This window comes from Piliocolobus tephrosceles, chromosome 5 (genome assembly GCF_002776525.5).
Source record: "Piliocolobus tephrosceles isolate RC106 chromosome 5, ASM277652v3, whole genome shotgun sequence".
In the NCBI taxonomy this organism is placed as follows: domain Eukaryota; kingdom Metazoa; phylum Chordata; class Mammalia; order Primates; family Cercopithecidae; genus Piliocolobus; species Piliocolobus tephrosceles.
Genome location: NC_045438.1, coordinates 27,900,441 through 27,926,671, shown reverse-complemented (window position 1 = coordinate 27,926,671; position 26,231 = coordinate 27,900,441). Strand labels below are relative to the sequence as shown.

Genomic DNA, 26,231 nt, shown 5'->3' with positions numbered 1-26,231 from the left:
GCACATAGGTGTACTTGTATGCATACAGCTCAATCTTTTTATTTATTCTACAAAAGGGAAGGGGCATTTGTATATTGTTTAGGACCGTTTCTTTTTACTAACAATAAATCATGGAGCTCTTTCCACATTAGCATATGTATCCCCTAAGGGTACACAGGGTACTACTTGAATGAAGGTATTGATCAGGTCCCTATTAATGAACAGTTACACAGTTTCCATGTTTCTCCCTTTCAAATAACACTGAACACATAATGGGAGGACAAGGATGCTGGGTGCAGGGAGGGCCTCTAATGTTAGAAAAGTTTCCTATTTGCCAATTGAGAGACTGAGGCAAAAACTCAACTCCTAGCATCACTTTAGTACTTGTCTCTTATACATGTTTTGTGAATGCTTAGCAGAATGCCTGAAACATACTAAATACTGAACTCAAGAAATGCTAGTAGCAGTAGTGGTAGCACTTGTATAATAATGACGAGGATCATGATAATATGCCCTGTACATCTATATGAACATATCTATAGGCTAAACTCCTGGAAGCATAATTTCTAGTCAAAGGATATGTAAAATTTAAATTTTAATCACTTAAAAATTCCCCTCCAGGAATGCTATGACAAATGACTTTTCCTCTAGTAGATACGATAAAACAGTGTCTCCATAGCCACCAACCTAGTGTGTTATCAACCCTTGAATATAATTCCTGGATATAATAAGCATTCAAATATTTGTTGAGTGGAAAAATAAACACTTTGATAAGAATAAACACTTTGATAAGTGAAAAATAATATTGTCATTGTTTTAATTGATACTTCCTTCATTATGAGTGTGGTTATCTTTTTACAAAGTTATATGTCATTTCTGAGGAATACCTGTTTTGATCTTTCTCATTTTTAACAGGTTAATTAACTTTTTTCTATTGATATGTAAGATCTCTTAATATAGACAGGTTATTATCCCCTTGTCATGTTTGTTGTAAATACCTTTCCCAACCTGCTGACATTTGATTTAGAATATAGTATTTTTGCTATATTAATGGAGAGTTTCAAACTTTAGGGAACACATAGTAATAAATACAAATCACTAGGCATTGTAAGCAGTTTTATATCTTTAGGACAACATACAGGAATTCCTTTTTTTTCTTCAGAAAGACAGTGATATAGCTTGGCTCTGTGTCCCCACCCAAATCTCATTTCAAATTGTAATCTCCATGTATGGAGGGAGGGAGGAGATTGGATCAAGGGGGCAGCTCCCCCACACTGTCCTTATGATAGTGAGTGAGTTCTTACAAGATCTGATAGTTTTATAAGGGGCTCTTCCCCCTTCACTTTCTCCTCTCTCTCCTGCACCATGTAAGACATGCCTGCTCCCTCTTCCCCCTTGATTGTAAGTTTCCTGAGGCCTCCTAGCCATGCAGAAGGGTGAATCAACTAAACCTCTTTCCTTTATAAATCGCCCAGTCTCGGGTAGTATCTTTATAGCAGTGTGAAAATGGAGTAATACAGATAGGATCTCACTATGTGGCCCAGGCTGGCCTCAAACTCCTGGGCTCAAGAGATCCTCCCACCATAGCTTCTTTCCAGTAGCTGGGATTATAGGAGCATGCCATTGGACCTGGCTATGAATTCTTAAAAGCTTTGTTGTGAAAGTGTATTTCAAGAAATAGTCAAAACTTCTGCTGCCAGTATAAGCAGAGGAAAACATTAAGTAATACAGACTCACACTATTTAGAATTGGTGTTGTTAAGAGTGTTTAGAACTATGAACTACTATAGGTAAAACACTGATGCCAAAGAAACAGTTCTTCACACACTCTGTGCAGCCAGGACCCTACACCTACAGCCCCATTTTCTGTCTGTAGGCTGCAGCCTACCCTGCTCTGTCTGTAACCTTCGAGAATGTGACTAGTAACTGATCACAAGGCCATGTTTTTGCTCTGTCGTCAGCAACTTACTATTTCACGGAATGTCCAAGATATATCATATGAAACTGTTCTTTAGTAAAGGCTTAGCAGTTGAATGAATATTCTATGCTTTTTAGAGATATTATCTTCCCTTATGTAAGCTAGATTGATGAAAATCCAAATTAAACTCAAATGAATTAGAATGTGATTATTCATTTTATGGAGGGATTTGTCATGTCACGGAAGGATTTTTCTAAATATTAAGGTGATTGGAATATGATTCAACTTGGAAAAGAACATTTTTACATAAGCTTTTAGGAATGTATTCATTGCTGAAAGTGTGATTTTATGTATGGCTTTATGGCTAAGATCCCCATCTTGAATTTCTGGGTTTTTAAAATGTTTGTTTTTCAGTTTGGAAATATGACCTCCCCTCTTCCCTACAGGGAAAGAAAAAAAAATGCTTCACAATTTCACTATTTTAAAAATGTGTACAGTAGCAGTTTGAAATGTCTTGCTTTGCTTAGTCTACCTCTATTGCTAACAAGTTGCTCTATTCTTTTTTGTGTGTTTAAACATAGAAACACAAGTAAAGAGTGGTAAAGGATTTTGCAGAGCCACTTAACATTACATAATTATCACTGTGTGAAAGCATGTCAGTGGCAACAGGAAGACCCCTAACTTCAAGTGCTGCTCCCATTTATGATTACTGATATTACACAAACAGAAGAGAAATGTAATTAAAATTTAAACAAGCTCAAGAGCAAACATCCCTGGGTGGCATTACATTTAAAGTTACTCTTCAGAACAAATGTCTGTTCTCTATGGAGAAGCTGTGGAGAACTGAGAGATTAGCCAGAACATGGCTGGAAGTAGTTGAAGGACACAAAGGCTGGGCTTCCAATGGTCCCCTACCATGCATGGTGAGTGATGATCCAATGGTGGCTCATGCCTCCAGATACGCTTCTATAATAATGGGAGATTTCTAATTCATAATATCTTTATAAGCATGCAGACACAAATCCGAAAGCAAATGAAGTGAGTGCAGTAAATAAGGAGACCTAATAGCATATATGCAGAATCTCAAACTAAAAAGAAAATACAACCATCCCTCAATATCCATGGGAATGGTTCCAGGACCTCCTTCAAACACCAAGATTCAAGGATACTCAAGTCCCTGTTATAAAGTGGCATACAGCCTATGCACATCCTCCTGTAAACTTTAAATCATCTCTAGATTACTTATAATACCTAACAAAATGTAAATACTATATAAATAGTTGTTGTATTATATTGTTTAGGAAATAATAACAAGAAAAATGTCTTTACAAGTTCAGTACAGATGCAATTATTTTTCAAACATTTTTGATCTGCAGTTAGTTAGACCCATGAATGGAGAAACCATGGATATGGAAGGCCGACTTTATATCTTATAGTTGGGGAACATTTTATGGTTAAGGTGTGTTATGATTCAATAGCTTTAAAAACCTGTCATGTCTGACATGTTGTACATGATAAATGTGAGTTGAGTTAATTTGTTATTCAAAGAATATATACTGTTGGTATTAATTTAAAATGTCTATCAAGCTGTTTTTGAAGGCCATATATACTTAGTGAGCTGCAAAAATGTGGTTAGGGCTGACTTACTGTAATATTAACATTTGAATTCAGTTGAATTGGACTTTATGCTAGTTTAGGTTTACAGTTCAGCCTAAGACTATTTTTAGGTCTTTTCTTGGGTTGAGAAAATCTCCAGAAACACAGGTTTCTCCATGATACCTGTCACCTAATAAGACCAGTTGTCACTATTAGGCTATAAAGTCATCTGCTACGTTTCTTAGATATTTCCCTTTAGGAAAAGCTAGACATATGGGTTCTCTTCGCAGTGATAATGTAAATGAGTATTTGTTGACACATTTGCATAAGCAGCCATTTCACTATTTTTCATTATTGGCTTTTTTTCTTGGAAAGGAAGTATGACATATTTTGTTGGCTTCTGAAGAACATACCTTCACATTCAGTTTTAGTTAGAAAAGTTCCAGCTCTCCAGGGTTTCTGATGGAATCCTGGACAGCACTGATCACAGCTATCGCCACATGTGTTATGCTCACACTCACAGCGAGATTTCTAGTCAAGAAGAGGAAGGAAGCAGAAATTTTAGCCTTATTTGGAACCATGAAGGAAGCCTCTCTCTAAAGGTACTACGAAGAAAAGACAAAACATCTGGACTATGTACTAAAATGTAAAACTACACAGTCTAGGAAGAAAGTGGTGCCAGGCTTGAAGTGGGTGTATTTGACCAACATCAGCTTAAGGAAGTCCAGGCTGGTTCTGGAATCACTGGGTTTAGGCTCAGAAGAAAGCAGGAAGGCCAAGCTGGGAGTGGTCTTGAAGACTGGATTCTCCTTCTCTGATGCCTGGGATCTATGTGGTTTTTTGGGGTCGACGTGCTTATTTTAAGGCTCCCCTCAAAATGTTGTTAACATTTTTGGATGTGGCAAAAAGGAGGGAGTTGATTCCTAGGCCTCTAGGGATGCAAGTAAAACATAAATCTAATGTCTCTAGGACTAGATCTCCTGTCTGTGTGTGCTCTGAATACGGTCTCAACTTACTACATGGAATTGGCCTTCCAAGGCTGTCTTGTGGACTTTCAAAGCCTTGGAAACACTGCTCATCAGTACACCTGATAGAAAGCACCCTGCCTGCATTAGCTATTTGTCCTGATGTTATCCCTCCTTTTGCCTCCCTCCATCTGATAAGCCCTGGTGTGTGTTGTTCCCCTCCTTGAGTCCATGTGTTCTTATTGTTTAGCTCTCACTTATGAATGAGAACATGCAGTGTTTGGTTTTCTGTTCCTGTGTTGGTTTCCTGAGAATGATGGTTTCCAGCTTCATCCATGTCCCCACAAAGGACATGCTCTCATTCCTTTTTATGGCAGCATTGTATCCCATGGTGGCATATGCATTTTTTCACTTCTTACAAATAAAATAATAGTAAATGGATTTTTAAAATGTAGAAAGCCAGTGAGACAAAGGGACCCTGTAAAGCCTGTGGAAAATTACGCCTAGGTGACGGGGCAGGTGATAGGGGCAGCAAATGACCATGACACACATTTACCTATGTAACAAACCTGCATGGTGTGCATGAGTATCCCAGGATTTAAAGTAAAATTTTAAAAAATGAAAAAAAAAAAAAAAATCTCCCATACCAGGCAGAAAGCAGCAGCACTGCAGCTTTGCCCATAAAAATATGCTAGTATACTTTAATCTTCCTAGGAGATAACATTATAATCCAATAATCAGAAAACTAGCTTTGAGTATAATGTCATTTGCATTACAATATTTGAGAAAAAAATGTGTGGCCTATTTACATTCACTGATGTTACTATTCAATGTATTTTTCCATATACTGTACAGGAGATGAGTTTGAATTTCACCAGTTTGTCTACGACAGGAAAAATAGATGCTCATTATTCATCTTCTCCTTTAGGTTATGCTCACTCAATTCATTGTCATTAATGAAAAACCTCTATCCAAAAGCATTCTGGCATTTTCCGGCTTGCCACTACTGCTCTCTTGATTCTCTCATCCACTCCACCCGCTCCACCCTCTCATTGCCCCTGCCCTACTTCATCCTCCTGTTCCGTTGCCATTTATATATTTACTTCCCTGCACATTTTTTAATTCATTTGCATTAATTTTTTGATTAAAAACTTTAAAAGAAATGGTCAGGTTGATTGATGGCAGGCATTCACTAAAGCTACATCATAAGGCAGGCTGTCATAGCTAGAGAGGTTTCAAAATAGATAGACCAGTTTGGAGCCTTTTTGAAAAGAAAAAAAAAAAAAAAGAAAAACTAATCTGTTTTCTGATACTGTGATGGCTGATTTCAAAGTCTATCATCCTAACTGCCAGCTCTTGCCATCCATGCCATCCACCCTGGCATGGATTTCTGTTACGCTGTCTAAGTGGGGACCTGACACCCATTTACAGCGTTCTCTGTCAGCAAAGACTCTCATGAAACATTTTACAGCTCAGGGCTTCATTTTGCCTAAGCATCCTATAAATATACATACATTTGTTGCTGGATCAAGTGGACAAGCCCTGGCATGACCATAGCAGATGCACATCCCTCCAACTGAAATATCCTTGACCGAGTAGTAATACTGCAAAAAGTAATCCAGAGAGAAATCCTGTTAAGATGATTGCAAGGTGAAAATAACGAAAGGGGACATTCAGTAAAAACTTTATTTTCTGCATTTATCCTTAGTTTGAAGGACGTTTGTGTTTCTTAAGGACAAGTGAGGACTCACAAAACAGACAAAGTAACTTCTAGCATTGTAATCTTAGCCCAAAGGAAGAGTGGCCTTTTAATTTAAGTTAGGTAGGCATTTTAGAAACGTCTTTCTCCCAGTCAGTACCAAGTCCATGCTGGAATACCTGTGGCTGACAGTAGTTTTTATCTGGGGCTAAGGACAACTATTCTTCTTAAAAGTTGTTTTACATAGTTTCTTGCAAGAAACCCTCTTTTATTGTGATTATAGGAACTGCAGTATTCACAAATCATATGCACAGTGTTTTACTTGATGGATTTGAAAAGAACCAACAAAAGTTAGGGAGAAATGGTGCTCATAACAATATAGCCCTTAATTATTAAGAAGAAAATTAAAATGTCATTAACTGTAAGTTTATTGTGCAGAGCATTTGCATTTTTATATTACTATGTTTAAAAGTCCATACAATTACCTTTATATATGAAGTTAACATAGAGCTATGTTACTAATTATTTTAATCTATCCAGCTATTTTTTAAGGATAATTATGGAGGCTGGACTATTTTTACAATTTTAATTAATATGTATATAACACTTTATAATTGCCAGAGCACTTTACATTATCATATTCAAATAACCATCTTAGTGTTCAATAGTTCTATTATTCCAATTACACAGACAAAAGAAAAACACAGATTTAACAAGAATATGTAGGTGGACACATATCTGAGTTACCTGACTAAAAATCCCCTTTTTCCAATTTACTTCTTTGTTTCTTTTTCCTTTTATTTGTTTTTGGTACATACATATAGTGTCTTTGAAAATATATTTGTTATGTTATCTTATTTGATATACCAAGATCTTGAAGTAATGGAACTGGCTAAGGAGTTTGGATAGTATAAATTTTTTTTTTCATTTTACCTCATCACTTAATAATATACATACAAATAGAGATATTTGCTTAGAATGCTGATACAGTAGTATTTGTAAATGCTTTTAAAACTGAAGAATCTATTTCAAATATAAATGTATAATGCTTTGCTTTTGAGTCATGAAGAAGAGCTAAAATTTGCTATCTTATTTTTATATATTTAAATTTAGATGTAGTGTTTATTGAACTTGAGTACTTTCAAAACAACATATTTATATGTTGACTTATACTGAACTATTTTAAAGGCTCATGTATGATAAAGTTACAAATAATAGATGTGTACCCCAACCCCCACTCTGCCTCCTGCAAAAGATGATAGAAAGAACACTAATTTATTTTCATTGATTTTTTTTCTGTGCTAGATATACTGTCAAGAAAGATTAAATTTCACTTCAATATTATTCAGTCTTCCTTGGTGTATATTTTTAAGTCACACCAAAATTAGAATTGAAAATGTTTTCTTAAATGAGTGAAAAATCTAAACATTGCTATAAAATAATGATTAGTTTTACATGAGACAATTTACAATATGTTGAGATATAATACAAGGGGAAATTATTTCAAGTTTGGAAAATACAGGGCACTAAAACATCTGACATATGTTGCATAGGACTAACTAAAGCCTTAAAAGTTACTTTGTGATGATGGAGAGGTTAGATGTGGGAAGTTAAGTAACGAGGAAAGAAAACATGTGAGGAGTATTTAGGATCTGTAACTATTTACCCTAGTGATTCAGCAATTTTGCAACTGATGACAGTGGTCTTACCTTAGTAGGATCATTCTAGAATTAAGTGCTTTGTCCTACAATATTAATTTCTCCCTATCATCCTCTTTCTTAGCTATGCCTGTAGTCATACAGTGGATACTCTATTCACAGGAGTTTGCTTTATGGAGTTATGGCTGAATTGACTTCACTGGTAATAATGTCTTGGTTGTGTAGCAGCATATGTGGGAGGTGCCATAAACCAGTGAATGTGGTAGAAGGTAGACAGGAGGAAGCACAGTTATCACTCATACCAATCTGAGTTGATCATCTATCTTGTAATTCCACAAATTCCTGTTTAACACTGGAAGACAGCACGTCTGTTAGCTCTTGTGTTCAAAAAGCTTTTGAAAAGATGCTTTAAACTTTTTTCACCTAATATTTTATTTGTAAAGGAAAATAAAACAGTATGTAGAATCAGTTTTCTCCTATAGCAATGCATTTTTAAAACTATGGATTGTGATTCATTAATCAAGCATAAAACCAAATTATTTGACGGCCTGCAAACCAGCAACACCAGCATCACCTGGAAAGTTTTTGAAGTGCAGCGTCTCTGCTCTGCCCTACTGAATCATAATCTATATTTCCACAGGATCACTGGCTAATTCCATGCACATTAAGGTTTCAGACATACTGCTCTCTGTCTGTGTGCATGTGTGTATACTGGCTCAGTTATGTCAAAAATCATGTTTCAAAGCCCCTGCACTTGCAGTAGTAACTCGCCAAAGCCAATTATAATAGTAGTACAGATCACCTAAAGTACAAAGACTAATTTTATTCTGGGAAATAAGATTATTAACTAGACATTGTGATTCTCATTTTACAAAAGAAGAAATTAAAGTTTGAGAAGGCTAAAATGTTTGATAAATGTTACACGTGTAATAAGTGGCACAGCTTGAATCTGAACAAATGAAAGTCTGCCAAATTTCAAATAATGATAATTAATAAAAATAATTTAAAATTCTAAAATAAAAATTTGATAATAACCACTCCTACAAATCATTAACAATTTTTTAAAAGTATTTAACAGACAAAAAGATAACTGGGATATCATTTTTAGGTTCTAATATGATTCATCATAACTTACTCTTCTGGTGACAATGGGGTCAATTTCTCTTGGGTCTTTGTGAGCAAACATCATCAAGTCAGCATTCAGTGTGCGGATCCTCTGAAATCTCAGGCGAATATAGCGAGCAGAGGTAAACTCCAGCAGTTCTGGAGAAGGATCATCGGCACTTGGTCTTCCATTGATTAAAGAGATGTGAATCTAGACAATATGAAAAATAATTTAACAATTATGTTTTCCAAAATTTAAATATTGATTTTGTTTCTTTTTCTTGGAAAAATGAAGGTAACTTCCCATTCTCCCAATTAGTTAGGCAGATTCAGGTACATGCCTATGCACTGGCATCTAGTGAAGTAATTGACATATGTTATAGTCTTCTTAATACATGTACATGCAATTTGTTTGTTTATATCATAGGCATTTCTCTACATATTTCAGCTACCTCTATTTCTTTCTTCCAAGGCACTGCATCAACTTGACCTTCTTAGGATTTCCATGAGTTCTTAATCATTCTTTCTCTGAAAATTATTGTGCCCTAAATTATTTAAGAATCTGGGGTATGGTGGGAAACCAGAAAACTTGAGGAAAAAATTATAAAACATCAGATTAAAAAAGGAACCCATTAGGAACTTAAAATAATTCTATAATTGAAAGTATCACATTATGTAGCCTTAAAATGTGGAGAACAAAAATTACAAGAAAAACTAGACAAATCTATCATCAGAGTGAGATATTTCAATAGGTTGTTTTAGGTTATTGTTATGTGTATTTTTTTTTTTTTTTTTTTAGTAATTGATAGGTCAAGAAGACAAAAAATCACCAAGAATATAACATACTCTATGAAAATCACACTCTTAAAAAATATGTTAAACTTGAATGGAATGGTGAATCTTTTAGGACAATAATTTAGCACAGTTGACACCAAAAGAAATACAATTCAGTCAGATCACTTTCTATGTGAAAGAAAAATTAAGAAATTGCCAACAAACTGCCCTCCAAAGGTGTACAATGCTGGCAGGCTCTCACAGAGACGTCCTAAGAGCAAAGAATTCTGATGAAGAATAAACTGTGTGATAAAATAAAAAGTACTGTTAGCACAAATAAAGATGTTCCTATTACCTAAAGAACTCTTGTTAATAAATCAAGAAACACACCAACAACGTAACAAAATGTACAAATATATGAGGGCCCTATTCAAAGAAAAGAAAATTAAAATTACTGTTAAACGTTTATAAGATACTGATCCTCCCTCATAATAGGATAAATGTTAGTTAAAAACACACTGATAAACTTCCCATTTTTTCAGACTGGCAAACTCCACAAACATTAGTAATACTCTCTGATGGTAAGACTAAGAGAGTAGATACATGTCTCTTACATTTACGGGTATAAAGTTAAAATGATACAAATTCTCAAGAAAGTAAATTGAGCAGTAACTATCAAAATTAGAAACACACAGCAATTTTGACCTAGCAATTCCACTTCTAGGAATTATTCTACAGATATAAAATGATATGGATACTATAATGCAGGTGAACTGAATATGGCTAATGGACTGAATGTTTGCATCCCCCCATTAAAATTCATATGTTGGAACCCTAATCCCAAATGTGATGATATTTGGGGGCAAGACCTTTGGTAGATAATTAGATCCTGAAGGTGGAGCCCTCATGAATGAGATTAGTGACCTAATAAAAGGAGGTCAGAGAGCTAGCTAGCTCTCTTTCCACCATGTGAGGCTACAAGAAGTCAGCAGTATGCAAGCCAGAAAAGAGTCCTCACCAGAGGGCAACCATGCAGACACCCTGATCTCAGACTTTCAGTCTCCAGAACTGTGGGAAATGCATTTCTCTTGTTTACAGCCCACCTAGTCCATGGAACTTTCTTATGGCTGCCCAAACTGACAAAGACAATATTATTACCTCAGCATTTTTGATTATAATTTTTTTGGTCACATCAAAGGACTGGAAATAACCTGGTATCCATCAATATGGGACTGGTTAAATAAATTGTATATCTGCATAATGAATTATTTGCAACCATAAAAAAGAATGAGGAATCTCTCAATATACAGATAGGAAGAAGCACATATTTTCACTTTTTTTTGGTAAATGGATTATTACCTATGTAACAAGTTGAATCAAACTAAAATTGTTAAAGTGAAATTGAGTGGTAGATTTTGAACTGAAAATACACACACACACACTCACACACACATACACACACAAACATACACACAGTGCCAAACGTACAGGGATGCAGGAAGTGGGAGTTCTGTGCTGTCTGGGAGATGCTTGGGTACAGGACAGTGTGTGCACTGGGGAGCTGTGACTCAAGGTCACCCACTGGAATTTTCATCCACTTTTGTAAGATGATATATCATGTGTGTTAATTACATTTTTTGACAGGAGATGCAATGATATGTATTTCCATTGCTAACATCCTGCATTTAGATAATCCCGGGGAGCCTTTTACAAACTGACTGCCAATAAACTACTTGAGTCACCAGAGAAATATAGCAAACTCTGAGACGAGAAACTAATTCTGGTGTCACAAAGAATAGACTCAAAATGCCTCATGATAAAAATATGAATATGTTCCAGCTAATTGAATCTACCTTAGATACTTAGTAAGGAATAGAATGCAAGGTCTTCTAAAATACTGAATCTGAAAATGCTGAGTCCCCTCTAATGCAGGGATTCTACAAGAGTAAAGCAGATCTTGTATATTCCTCAAGATACACATTTCTGGCATCTAGCAGGTGAGCCAGAAATGTGTTTAGAATTGAGTTCTATTTTTCGCTTAAGGAAGGAAGAGTTAAATGTTAACAGAATGGATAAATGTATGGATGAAGCCTTTAAAACTAATTTCCCTCTGAAATTAACCTTGGCACCCAAGAAAGTCATCAGTGCTGTTGAATTCAAGCTTACATTTCTATCAAATTCTCCCTTGACTGTCCCCAAAAGTACTACTTGAAAGAAATAAGGAAATCAATACATGTCTAGGATTATAGTTTCTGAACATTATTAGGGTTTATTTGGTGCGAATACTGTGGTGAATCATGTTTGTGCCGTATAAAGAATCAGTAAGTTTCTCACTTAAATATACAAAGCACTTTTTTGGAAAAAAAGGTGTACATATTCTCATTTAAGTTAATAAACCATATGATAGCTACATGAAGGATTCAGCAAAAGAACACTTCTCACAGCTTTGGTATTTTCATCAAGCTACTCTGCCAAGAGATCTTGTGAATACAGTTAGTCCCAAGCTGTTTCTGGGATATAAAACAAGCCAGCTGTTTGGCGATGTTGTGTGCAGCTTCCTTCCACCGTTCTGTGTGTATTTTTTTTCCATTTTCCTTCAAAATAAATCATAATGTTGGATAGGATATTTCCACTAGCACAATGCAGTATAATTCCAAGTCCACTGGATAGCTTAGCATACTTCCTGATTTCCTATGGGGTGACAACCGGAGGGTGGTATCTGTCTTCAAGGAAGATGAAATGTATCCATCCCCAAGACCACCACTGTCTTGCTGTGAGGACCTAAGAAATCTGTGGCAACCTCTAATGTCTTGCAAAGTGGTTTCTATTACAGACGTGGTGGTGGGTGTATGTTCATGCTGTCACAGGAATTCATTCCAACTGAAAATATCAGACTATGGGTATCAACTGGTTTTTTAGATTTTAAAATTATGCTTTTCTTTGAAATTCATTTTCCAAGGCAAATAAATAGGGGAAACTTCATCAGAAATATCTTTTTATAACTAAATGACTATATCAATATGATACTCTGTTCACCCAAATAATCCTGTTTTCACCAGTGTAAGCATACTATATAAATCATGTTTCCTTTACAGATTAGTAAGACCTCCGTGCCTCTCTGGCATTTTTATTTTAGAATACATTTTAAAAATGATTTATGCTACAAATAATTAGATTTCTCATATAGATGATTTTCCAGTATTATGCTTGTCTGTTTATGCCGCTACTTTTTTTTTTTTTTTTTTTTTTGACAGCTGGAAGAGCCATAATTCTAATACCTTCCCTAACAATACAAGTTTCTTGAGTGAATGGATAGACGGGAGAATGAAGGCTACTGAAAGGTCATGAATAAGTGTCAGAAACTTTGAAATAAGTAGCAGAAGTGGATAAAGTTGGCACCTTGATGTGTTGTATGCTCTCTCTTAAAACATGTTGGTCTTATCAATCTCTACAAGTGTGCAAATGAAATAGGCAAAACAAATTGAAAGTAAGCTGATCCCAGGAGACAAAACAGTAAATCCGTACGTGTAGTTTGAGATTAAGGATGTACGAATATGGACAAAGAATTTGTATGTAAATGAGTGGCTGAGACATCTGGGAACCTCTTAAATCCAATCATGCTCAATATGGCATTATTTCGGGAGAAATAATAAGATTATAAAAAGAACTTTCAAAAATAAGCCTAATCTCTTTTCTTTTGACTGTATAAAAAAAGAAGTACCATCACCCCTCATCAGTTATAGTTTCAGGACCTCCTGGGGATATCAAAATCTGAGGATGCTCAAGTCCTTGATATAAAATGGCATAGTATGTGCATGTAACCTACACACATCAAAATTATTTAAATCACATCTACATTACTTTAAATACCTAACACAATGTAAAGGCTATGTAAATAGTTGTTATACTGTATTATTTAGGGAATAATGACAAGAAAAAAGTCTGCACATGTTCAGTACAGATGCAGGTATTTTTTCTAATATTTTTCATCTGCAGTCAGTTGAATCCATGGATGTGGAATCCACAGATTCGGAGGTCTGACTGTATACATTTGAAGAAGCAAGGTGAGCTGTACAAAGCTCAAGGAACGGGAACAATGCAACAATTGGTTATTGTGTTTCTAGCACAGAGTAAAGGCTCTGAGTCTGGCTCGGAATGGTAAATAGGTACCTTTTGGTTTATTCCTCCACAAGGCTCCTATTATTCCATTGGTCTTCCTCCATTACACTGAAACTGCTCTTGGGAAAGTCACCAACGTCCTTCACATTACTAACTGAAGTGTCCGATTCTCAGTCCTCACCGTATTTGATCTATTAGCAGCAATTGAGACAACTGATTACTCCATTGACTTCCAGGACACACTGTTCTTGTTTTCTTTCTACTGCTTCAGCTACCCCTTCTCAATCTCCTTCACTGCTACCTTTAATCCTTCCTAACTTTCTCATAATAGAGCACCACAGTGCTCAATCCTTGGCCTTTTTCTCTGCTCTGTCCTCACATACTCATTTAGTAATCCCACTGAAGCTTAGTTTGTACTAAGTGTATTACCATCTTTATGAATTGTCACTGGCTTTATTGTATGTATCAGCATAGTCACTGAAAAATAATCTTACCATACCGTATCAGAAAGTTTTCACTGTAATTTAAGAAATCTTATTCAAATCAATGGAATATTGAAATACTTTTAAATGTTATAAAATATGAAAATACCATGAATATATGAAACAGTAATGCATGGATAATTCAAATATACTGGATAAATGACAAGAGTTTCATAAGATATAATTTATTATACAGGTTAATACAATCTTTAGACCTTTCAGACTAGACATTTCCTTATCAAGAATCTTTCTGGCCTTAATGAGCAAATACAGGATTATGGACTCAATCTCTTTCCAGGCATTATTTCCAATTATATCAGGCACAGTTTTTGAAGTATTCTGTCAATTTTCCTTTACTTTATATTTTGTTATTTTCTCCAGCCAAGAGTTCTCATTTTTAGAGTCATTTTTATTAATTCGAACACTGCTCATTTGCATATTCAGATGATTAGGTACTCTGAAGGCTTAAAACATACGCTTACCTCTCAGAGCTTTACTCCCTTTTTATATTTCAATATTTCCCATTCATATAGTCTATCACTCATTCATTCAAATGTATGTATTAGATATCTGTTAGATGGTCACTAAATTTTTACTTTCCTTTCTGTGTCATGGTCTATCTTATCTTTAGGTCCTTTCCTCAAACACCTTTTCTGTGTTCTCACTGCTTGACATTTACAAAGATGTACTTTATATATCTTTAAAATCTCAACTCTGTTGCCAATTCCATCCTCCCACAAATAATTCCATGGACTGTCTAGGAGCTCCTTCTACAATTTATCCAAACTCCCTTGACTCCCCCCTATTTTTATTGCCAATTTACTTGCTTGTGTCTGCTAATAGATTTAAGTTCAATGAGGGTATACATTTTCTTATTTATTGTATAGCCTCAGTGTTTAACATAATGATTTAAATACATACTATATTATCAGTAATTATTTGTTGAATGAACATATCAACAGCAGTCCCCAAATACTATAGACTGGAATACAGCTTCCAATGAATTAACTCTTTCCTCAAGCAAACATTTACAATTTGTGCATTGCATGTATCATTTAAAATTTGTATATATTTTAACTGTATTTTACCTATATTTTTAATTCTTTTTAATGACTGTTCATCATAAATTCTAGTATAAATTTATTTATTATAGTCTATTAAATTATTTTAGAGCTATAATAACTTAAATAGTTTTAAAAACATTATATGGGTATCTTCATACATTTAGGTAAATCAATAAAGGATTATTAAATGTACTAGTAGAGCCATTTATATTTTTTAGTATACAGAGCCATTTATATTTTTTATCACAAAGAGAAAAATAATTTTATAAATGGATTTGTCCCTTCAGGTGCCTTAATACTCCTTTTTTTGGAAAGACTTTGCTTTCATGCAGCATGGAGGGCAATGAATTAGTTTGGAAAGTCTTTAATAAAGGTCCTTTTTTTTTTTCCTACTGTCACTACAAATTTACATGACCAAACAGAAAAACTACTTGTACATGTTCAATGACTACTGAGTGGCTTGAAAGGTAGTGCTGTAATAATAAAATGTCAAGAACTGGGCACAACCTTCTTTAACTTACCTCTTCCAAGAATACAAGGAAATGGCAACTTGAACTGTTCAACAAATATGACTGTATCATTGACAACTCTACCCCTAAGCTTAGACTTAACAGGTCTTTCCCTCTTACATAAGAAGGTATTATGCTTTCAGTACCTAACACTGCGACCACAGGTCACTGATGGGTGACCTGTAACCCGTAATAACTGAATGGAAGATCCTGGTCTTCCCACTGGTCAAAATGCATAAAGGGAACACTGACCACTAAGTGCCTGAAAATTTTCAAAAGCTGTAAATCGTTACTCTTGATTCCAATTGTCCCTGAACTTAAATTGCCATTCTCCTTTTCATTAATGTCTTTAGAATTACAGTCCTTGCACTTGTCATTCCTGGATGAAAGCTTTGCCTTCTACAAAATATTTAAACATATTCTTCAGTCAAAGCAATAGTCTTTAATAAATTTCAGCATAATAAGAAAATCCGTTTTCTTTAAAGAGTGTTTGTTATTTTATGTTTTTATTTTTCTTTTCTCCTAGCAAAACTAGTTAAAAGGTTTGTGCAGTTCTTTTTTCTTTTTTTTCCTGCTGGTCAAAGAAGAACACGTCTCTTCTCTCTCTCTCTCTCTCTCTCTCTCTGTTTTGTTGTATCAGAGTTGGCTGCAACATTTTCTTTTTGTACCAATAGCAGATTTCATATGGCAATGCTTTCTAACTACTATGGAACTACTGAACACCGAAAGAAGTAAGTTTTTAAAAACGATCAAAAATAGAAGCAAAGTCTCAGCTGCTTTAGGATTCCAATTTTCTCAAAGTCGTTATGATTCTTTTTCTTACAAAGCCTCTGGTGGTCATCCTGCTTTGTACAACTCAAAGCAACCAACAAAGCATTTACTTCTAAGCCCCTTATTCAAGATAAGCTTAGGTTAGTTTCATCTGAAACATGCCCAGGTGGGTGACCTGTAATCCATATAATTGAATGAAAGATGCTGGTATCATTCTCATTGGGCATGATGTACAAAAGGAACACTGATTACTAACTGCCTGAAATTTTCAAAAAAAAAAAAAAAAAAAAAAAACAAACAAACAAAAAACAAAATAAAATTACTCAATGCAAATTTCCCCCTTCCCTCTAACTTTTTTTTTTTCTCTGAAAGGAATTTGACATACAGGAGTTCATTTTACATATATTTTTAAATGCTTTCAAATAATTTTTAAAAAGTACTCAAAGTTGAAATATTGTATTTATCTTTGTGTTTTTCTTTCTTCAGTTAAAGTATATGATAATTACATAGATAAAAGAAGACTTGTCAAAATAGGGCTTCTCAATCTCTTTTGGGAGCTTCTCATTTACATTTTATCAAATGCAGACACTGTTGTCAAATCTTTGTGTTGTTAAGCTAAGACTATATAGGAATACACAGCTAGGAAACAATCTAAGAGGAGTAGCTTCAGAGCAAGTCATGAGGAAAAAACACCAGAAGGAAGTTCTTTCACTCTCCTCAAACATTTGCATTGCTCCAAATTTTGTTTTGGGTGTGCCCCAACCAGAGATATCATAAGAGAATAGAATCATTAGTCATTTATTCCAACCTCATTGCTATTTCAGAAATTTCTTTATAATACACAAGATCTTGTGCACAAAAACAATAGTAGTTATTCTTGCAAACTTACTGGATATGAGACACTCTTGCATGTGATCTGTATGTATGAACTCATATAAGATTAACTCATTTAATGCTTCAGTGTGTTCAATTCCAGTCTGAATTCACTGAATGTGCTCATCACTACCCACAGAGGAAGGGTTCAATAAGCATTTGTTGAATGAAAAAGAACTGGTCGTCTAGGCCCCTTCTGAAGACTTGTAGTGACAGAAAACTCACCACTAGTGAAAGCCTTATTCCGTGCACCTTCCCTTCGTTCTATCATCTGATTTGGGATTCCATTCCAATACTGTCTATGACAGACCCAGCATTTTAACTCCATCTCTTCTTTATTGTCCTGCTGTTGCTCTTCTGGAATAGTCTTTACTGTTTGATTTTCTGCAGATCTTGGCCTTTCTTCATGAATTTGTGTTGGATGAATTTGTATTCTATCCATTCTGGGCTTCCTAGGGTAGACTGTTTACCATGCCCTAGGTCACCATGTAGGATCCGTCATGGGATCAGACAGTGCCCAGGTCCCCTGAGAAGGTGCAGGAATGAGGCAGATTAGAGTACAAATGTCACTAAGCCAAAGGATAGTTACAGACCCAGTATCACCTCCTGCCATTGATCCATAACATTAGAGATCCTCCTGGTAAATAGAAGCAAAGCTCTATGCTGACCAAAATCAGAATTGAAACATGCCTAAAAGTTGAGGGCTAAAGCAGGGGTCCCCAACCACTGGGCCATGGACCAGTACTATCTATGGCCTGTTAGGAACCAGGCTGCACAGAAGGAGGTGCCTGAGCTCCGCCTCCTGTCAGATCAGCAGCTGTGGCATAGGTTCTCAAAGGAGCGCAAACCCTATTGTGAACTGTGCATGTGAGGGACCTAGCTTGCAGGCTCCTTATGAGACTCTAACTAATGCTTGATGATATGAGGAAGAACAGTTTCATCTGGAAACCCATCCCCACACCCCACCCCCCCTGCCAGTTCCATGGAAAAACTCTTCCACAAAGCCAGTCCCTGGTACCAAAAAGGTTGGGGACTGCTGGGCTAAAGTATTATTCTCCGGAAAAGAACCAACAACTCCTAAAGTCTTACTAACATCTTAATAAATGAAATTGGTTATGATAGGTTTAGTACCTAAGTACTTTAGTAAGTAAAAGCCATTCCCTAGTTTTCAAAAATACGTATGCTTTATGGTAAATTCTACAAAGAAGAAAGTGCTAAAACCTCAAATAATAGGGAGATGAAGAAAATATGTTAATAACAAAAATAAATTTATGTGAAATAACATGATCTCCCTTAATGTGGAGAGCTGTTAGAGAAAGTTCTGATAGAAAACAAAATAACTGAGAGTACAATGACCTACATTGGTGAGACAGAACAATCAGTACACTTGAAAGTCAGATAACAACAGCTCAAAGGAAAACTTAAGCAACATTTTCCTGTTTTGTTTTCAGTCCCCGTGTGGGAACACTTGCTTAAAATTAAAATAAAATCTTGGAGCAGGAGGTCTAAATATGGTGCCAGATCCTGTGTCATTAGATTGGAACAAAACCTAGACCGGAACTTAAAAAAGAAATTCAGTCTCCTTCATTCTCATTCTCTGATCAAAGGTTCTTCAGAGAAAAATTGAATTGTGTGTGTGTGTGTGTGTGTGTGTGTGTGTGTGTGTGTATGTGTGTGTGTGTATTTTATGAGTACATAAATGAAAAGCTGTATAAATACATTAATTTGGATTTTTACTCATATGTATAGAAGCAGCATTTCAGGATAGCTACCAGCAGTCTCAGCGGATTTAATGTTCAGAAAGCTTAAAACTCAAGATGTCAGAGACTTTAAATTTTTGGAATCATACTATTGCATACAGGAGTTTAGGCAAAGATACAAGCTCTTCAAGACTGAGCATTCCATTGGCTAATTTCTAATGTTCTTAACATTGTGTGTATGCAAACTGGAGTTCCTGGTGACTCCTCACCATCCTTCCACACTCTGACACTTGCCTACCAACTCCCTACTCTCACCTCTCAATATATCAACATTCTCTGAATGTTCCCTTCTTTTGCCACCTTTCCCTCTCCTCTTAGTTTCATTTTCACATGACTACTTTTTTGGTGTCTCTTTCCATCACTTTGCCTAGTCTCTATCTTTTTTACTTTTGCCCTGTTTAATTTTATTTCATCTGTAGAGTGAAATTGCATATTCACAGTTGGTCAAGTTTCTCTGCTTTCAAGTGAACTCATGTGTTCAATTACTCTAAATATAGCCCCTAGCCTAGCTCTGTAAAAGGAAACTCAGGCCTCTCTGATCTTTTCTCACTGCACAAGGAATTTTTAAAAATTAAACTATTTTGCAGAACAGAATGGTGTATTTTCATAAATGATGAGTCTTCGTTTCAGTGGGTTTATAAACCTGAGTCGATGTGTGCGACTGTAGGGATGTTTGTATATATATGCTTTTCTAATATTGTCTATCCCCATGTGCCTGATACTTTGTGTGATTCCATGTATGTATGTGTGTTTGTGTGTGTGTTCAGAGAGTTAACCATAGTTTAAGAACACATTTGTTGGAGACAAATTGCTTGTGTTCAAATTCTGGCTCCTTCACTTACTAGCTATGTGAATTTAGACAATTTACTTAATCTCTCTGTACCTCAGTTTTCTCTAACAAAGGTAAATAAAAATAACATCTATCTTATAGTATTGTTTGGTGGGTTAAAAGAAATAATTTATGTGAAATGATTAGAACAATATCTAGCACACAGGAGAAACCATTGCTAGTTGCCATTACCCTTGAAAGAGTTAAAAAAAAAAAGGTAAATGACACTGGATCTCTCCATTAAGCAGGATGCGCTCTACCCTTTATAGCAGTTACCTGTTACCAACATGGACAGCCTGAGATAACATGAATAAAGTTCCACCCACAATAAAGAGGTGCTTCTGGAAATGCTAAGGTAGCTGAACATCAATAGGAGAATGTGCATCAAGGAAAGCAGGGCATGTTCTTGGGTTTGTCTTCTTATCCATATCCAATTTTCATGCAAGCAATTAAGAGTAAGGTCAGAGTTCTTTCTAGCTCAAAGCCCCTCCAGATCTCTGCTGAGGTGCTGAGGCTGTTGCTCTGGGAATGGCCTATAATCTCATCCCCTGACATGATGGCTTTTGCGGCTGAGATTAGAGTAGATGACCAAGGACCAACACAAAGGTTGCAGGAACAGGAGATTGTAGAATTACTGACATCTGGGCAGTAGTTTGTGAGAAGCGGGAAATGAAAAATAGAAGAACACGATGGAGAAGGGATCCTCTATACATCTGACTTCATACTTAAAATTTTGTTAAAGCCACCACATTTGCAGCTCAACATTGTGATATATACAGATGGCTAGATATCATTTAAAAATATCAAGGTTCTAAGAAACTGTTTCATTGAGGAGATTTGTAGTTAATTTTACATGGCTTATAGGACAACAACAATTTTGATATAAGTCAACAGTATCCCAAGGTTTAGGTTTCTACCATTATGGGAGATTCTGTACAGAGTTGAATCGTAATCATTTATTTACTAGGTTTGTAGGATGTTGGCTCTGTGCACCTCGACATCTGTACAGCACCAACAGATCCCTAGTTCCTTCAAAGAAACAGAGTACACAAAGGGACCTCTCCTCCCACACAACCAGAAGATGAAGTTTTCTGTAGATTTACCAAGCACACAGTGTTCTTGTTCCTTTGCTGGACTCAGACTAATAACTGACCGCAGGGAGCTGCAGGGCCATGCCCTCGAAGAAGCTCAGATACAGCTTGTGTTGCTGGTTAGCTGGCAGGGAGTTGGGGACAAGCTAACACTCAGGACCTTATTTTCTGCCAGGTCCATGCAGAATAGCTAATATGAAGAAACATTACAACTTAAGAAAAATGAGTAAACAGCAGATTAGAGGTCATTGATCATTATTGTAAGTTATTTGTCTAAAGTGGACTTTGTTTCACAGCATTCCTTTTCTCTTTCCTCTTGACAAACACAGCATGAATGAAAGGTAAAAAGAATAAAACATTTAATCAATCATCCAGGGACCAGGGCTGAATTGCTTTCTTTTATACATTTGCTGCCAAGTTCACAGAATCAGGGTTGTTTTCAATTATTTGTAATATGCTTTCCCAGAAGAATTTATAATAGGTTGTTTAGGCACTGTTCCCTTTTCTGTTAATGACAAAAATACAACTGTTCCTTCTTAGCAAAAAGAAAAGGGAGTGTAATTAGGAAAATTATAATGAATGTTGCTGTTGGGCTTAAGAGTTGTTTTGTTTGTTTGTTTTTCATTTTTAAACTGGTTCACAATGAGAGATGGCAACAAAACTGTTTCATTTGTCCTTCCCTCCCATTATCTTATTTCCAAAACAAGAAGTTAACATTAATCCCTTTATAGAGGTAGTTTATAAAACGACACCTGGAAAAATTAAAAATAAGCATTATTTTTATGCTTATTTAATGTCATAATTATCTAATGTGCTCTTGTAGTTATAACAACGGTGAACTTGGTTCCTTAAAAAAAAAAGGAATACACTCTAAGTCCAGTGAATATTTATTGCCCAGAATGCAGTTCTTCCAATCTACTTCTAAAAATTACCCTTTCTCTCCCATCTCAGGCTTCCTTGTAGCTTTCCTCTACATCTTCCATGTCTCACCACTATCAGCATCACTGCCAACTTCAGTATCTCCCAGTTTGATAAGAGGCAAATAAAGACACAGTTTCATTAAGAGGAGATGTCATTCTGTATCAGATGGCTAAATGTGGCAGTCTTTTAAGAAAAATAAAAGTGAATCTCTAAAATCTTGTTCACAGGCAGCCCAGTGAGCTCTATTGCTTATGTGGAGAGATGATATACAGACTTCTCTTGTCTCAATTATCTCACTCCATGGCCTAGGGCCAGAGACCACAATGGTCACACTCTGTGGCCCACTTGTATTCACAGTGAACCAGACTGCACCCCAAGAGAGCTGGCTTTGGCAAATCTCAGTCCTATGACTGGTGCTAGTGTGTGCTGGGGTTTGTTTGTAGGTTTTTCTGAAAATCTGATCAATATTCAGTGCCTTTTTTGACTTTATTCCTGATAATCCACCTTCTTTTCTGTTTCTAATCCTTTCTTCTCTATTATAATTAAGCTCCTTCACTGGAATACCACATGCTCTTCCTATCCTCCAATAATGTGCTGTGACTGAAATAATGCTTCCTCCTAACAGCTACTCGTTTGAAATTCTTTTACTGAGTCTGCCCGTTTGAAATTCTTTTACTGAGTCTCTAAAATATGTTATTTTAAAAGATAAAATATGCCTTATTCTCAATTTGTAGGATATGCACCACTCTGTTTTTACTTGGGTCTCTTCCCTTATACTTACGTATCCCTACTTCCTAACAGTGGTCTATTTGAGAAATGATGTAATGGCCCCGACAGAAAGAGAGGAAATGATTCTCTTATGGCATAAATATCATCCTCAATGTGTACAGTCTGTACAGAAGCACATGTACAGTACCAGCAATCCTGCTTTCAAGTAAAAATACAAATTTGTATGTAGGTTAACACATTAGTTAACAATTTGGAAATAAGCATTCCAGAATTTATAAATTCAAATGAGTGCTGCTCTTTCAAAATAATTATTTTGGGTTGCTCTGTTTATAACAATATTGATGCTCTCCATTTTAATACTCGTGTGTTTTTCTTTATTCCTGAAATTTTTATTTAAATGGCATGAGGAAGACTAGTTCAAAAACAAATATTATTGGGGAAAAGGAAATTAGATCACAAAAATTAAAGGTCAGAGTACAAGTATAAAATTCAAGCTGAAAATTGAGTAAGAGATGGATAGCAGAGCCTGGCCACATATTTCCTCCATCACCCAGAATTCCTGGGCTCCTTTCAGCTTCAGTATTCCTTAAGAATCAACCACAGGAAGCTGCTGGGAAATATTAAAGTTTTAAGAAAGAAACTGGCAACCAAGGATAGTTTACTTAAGAAATATTTTCACTTATAAAATCAAATATTTGTATTTCATTTAAGACTAATAATCATTCATCATGGAAAAGATTTTACTATATAAATGCCATTTATAGAATAAAGGATTTTACTATATCAATGCCATCTATGAAATAAACTTAGAGTTTAAAAAATCCCATTCGCAATAGCTATAAAAAAGACTAAATGCTTAGGAATAAATTTAACCAAGGAGTTGAAAAGACCTGCATACATTGAAAACTGTAAAATGTTGATGAAAGAAATTGAAGAAGACATGAATAAATGGAAAGATATCCTGTGTTCATGGATTGGAAGAATTTAATATTGTTAAAATGTCCATACTACCCAAAGCAATCTACAGATTCAGTGCAATCCCTATCAAGATTTTGATGTCATTTTTCAAAGATACAGAAAAAACAGTTTTAAAATCCCATGGAACCACAAAAAACCCAGAACAGTCAAACCCATCATGAGCAAACAAACCAAAATAAAGACATCACACTGCTTGACTTCAAACAATACTACAAAGCTATTGTAGTATTAATTAAAACAGCATAGTACCGGCAAAAAAGAAATATGGATCAATGCAGCATAATAGAGAGCCCAGAAATCAACTTATGCATGTACAATCAATTTATTTTTGACAAAGATGCTATGGGAAAAGGTCAGTCTCTTCAATGAATGGTGTTGGGGAAACTAGATATCCACATGCAGAAGAATAAAATTGGCCCCTTTATTTCACATCATATACAAAACTCAATTCAAAATGAATTGAGTGTAAGATCTTAAGTGTAAGACCAGCAACTCCAAACTGCTAAAAGAAAACACAGAGGAGAAACTATATGACATTGGTCCGGGTAATAATTTTTTAAATTTGACCCCCAAAGTATAGGCCACAAAAGTAAAAATAAACAAATTGGGTTATATCAAACTAAAAAGCTTCTGCACAACAAAGGATGCAACAATGTGAAGAGACAAACTATGAATGTGGAGAAAATATTTGTAAGCTATACATTCAATAAAGAGTTAATATCCACAAATATATAGAGAGTTCCATTAACTTAAGAGGAAGAAAAACAATTAAAAATGAGCAAGGAATCTGAATAGACATTGCTCAAAAGAAGACTAACAAATGGCCAAGAGATACATGAAGAAATCACTAATCATTAGGGAAATGCGAATTAAAATTACAATGAGATATCATCTCACACTTATCAGAAGAGGTATTATCAAAAAGAAGATAACAAATGTTGGCGAGACTATGGAAAAAGCAGAATCCTTGCACACTGTTGGCGGGAATGTAAATTAGTACAGCCATTATGGAAAGCTAAATGGAGTTTTCTAAAAAAACTAAAAGTAGAATTACGATGCGATTTAGCAATCTCACTTCCAAGTATTCACCCAAAAGATGTGAAATTAGTTTAGCTGAAATATCTGCACTCCCATGTTCACTGCAGCACTTCACAGTAGCCACATTTTGAAATCAACCTGTCCATCAACAGATGAATGGATAAAGAAAATGTTGCACAAATACACAGTGAAATACTATTGAGCTCTAAAAAAGAAAATTCTGTCATTTGGCAAGATTGCATGTTCTCTCCTACATGTGATATCTAAAACAATCAAATTCTTAGAAGGTGTGAGTGGAAAGGAAGTTACAGAGGCTGAGGGCTGTGGGAATGGGGAGATGATGTCAAAAGGTACAAAATCTCAGTTAAAAAAATGGGCTTTATTTTTTATTTTTTTTACTTCTAGTGCACAGCATGGTGAATAAAAGTAATAATGGTGTATTGTAGATTTCAACATTGCTAAAAGAGTAAATTTCAAGTGCTCTCATCATAAAAAAATCAGTATTTGAGGGAATGGGTATGTTACTAGCTTCATAGAATTATTTCACATTGTATTCATATATTATAACATCACTTTGTACCCCATAAATTTATATAATTAGAAATTGTCAATTTACAATAAAAAATAAAAGCCATCAAAAAACACCTGGCAAAAATCTGTGATATACTTATACCCATATTTAAACCTACACTATAAATTATATTTAAATTTATAATTCTGCCTGCTGCTGTTTTCAGTAATTAAGATCATTAAGAAAGCACAGGTTAAATCAAATTTCAACACAGTATCATTTCAGTGTAAAATCTCATATTTGAATAAAACAAACCATACCTTATCTTTACACATCATTAAATGAACTATGCTGACAAATTTTGTTTCTTTTTTTGAGAACCAGAAAAACAATTATACTTAGGTGGGCCATCTAAAACGTCCTTCCAGCTTGTGGAATAGGTTGTGTTTGTTTTTCAATGAACATCTGTTTGACAAATTGAAATGCTAATTATGATTTATCATTTCCATGACATCAAATATCCAGATAGTAATAAACATTGATGACTAACTATATTTTTCAGTTTCACCCAGATGTTTGGCATCACATAAGACACTACCTTAGTTTTACATAAAAATAAAATGTTTCTTGAGTCTGGCTTATCATAATGGGGAGGAAACTAATATGAATGAAGCAGAATGGTTCATTTTTTTTCTCAATGTGTACAATTCTACTGATAAGACTTTTATAATATCATAAATAAAATTGTACTTTAAAATAAATGTTTTTCAAACTTTTACAAACACAAAGAAAGCCAGAATCAAAACTTAATTTTGAATATCAAGTGTTAAATATGAATTTCAGAAACTGAATATATCATAAATT

At 35.1% G+C, this 26,231-nt stretch overlaps 1 protein-coding gene across 1 annotated transcript in view; it reads right to left on the bottom strand.

The window, feature by feature from the left end:
- Window positions 1-26,231, bottom strand: part of LAMA2 (laminin subunit alpha 2) — a 509,807-nt gene that overhangs the window by 361,737 nt on the left and 121,839 nt on the right. Inside the window, exons 6-8 of the mRNA XM_026454995.1 lie at window positions 8,950-9,129; window positions 5,972-6,061; window positions 3,906-4,023 (exon numbers count right to left, since the gene is read on the bottom strand). Coding sequence (XP_026310780.1) covers window positions 3,906-4,023; window positions 5,972-6,061; window positions 8,950-9,129 — 388 coding nt within the window. The remainder of the gene's footprint in view (window positions 1-3,905; window positions 4,024-5,971; window positions 6,062-8,949; window positions 9,130-26,231) is intronic.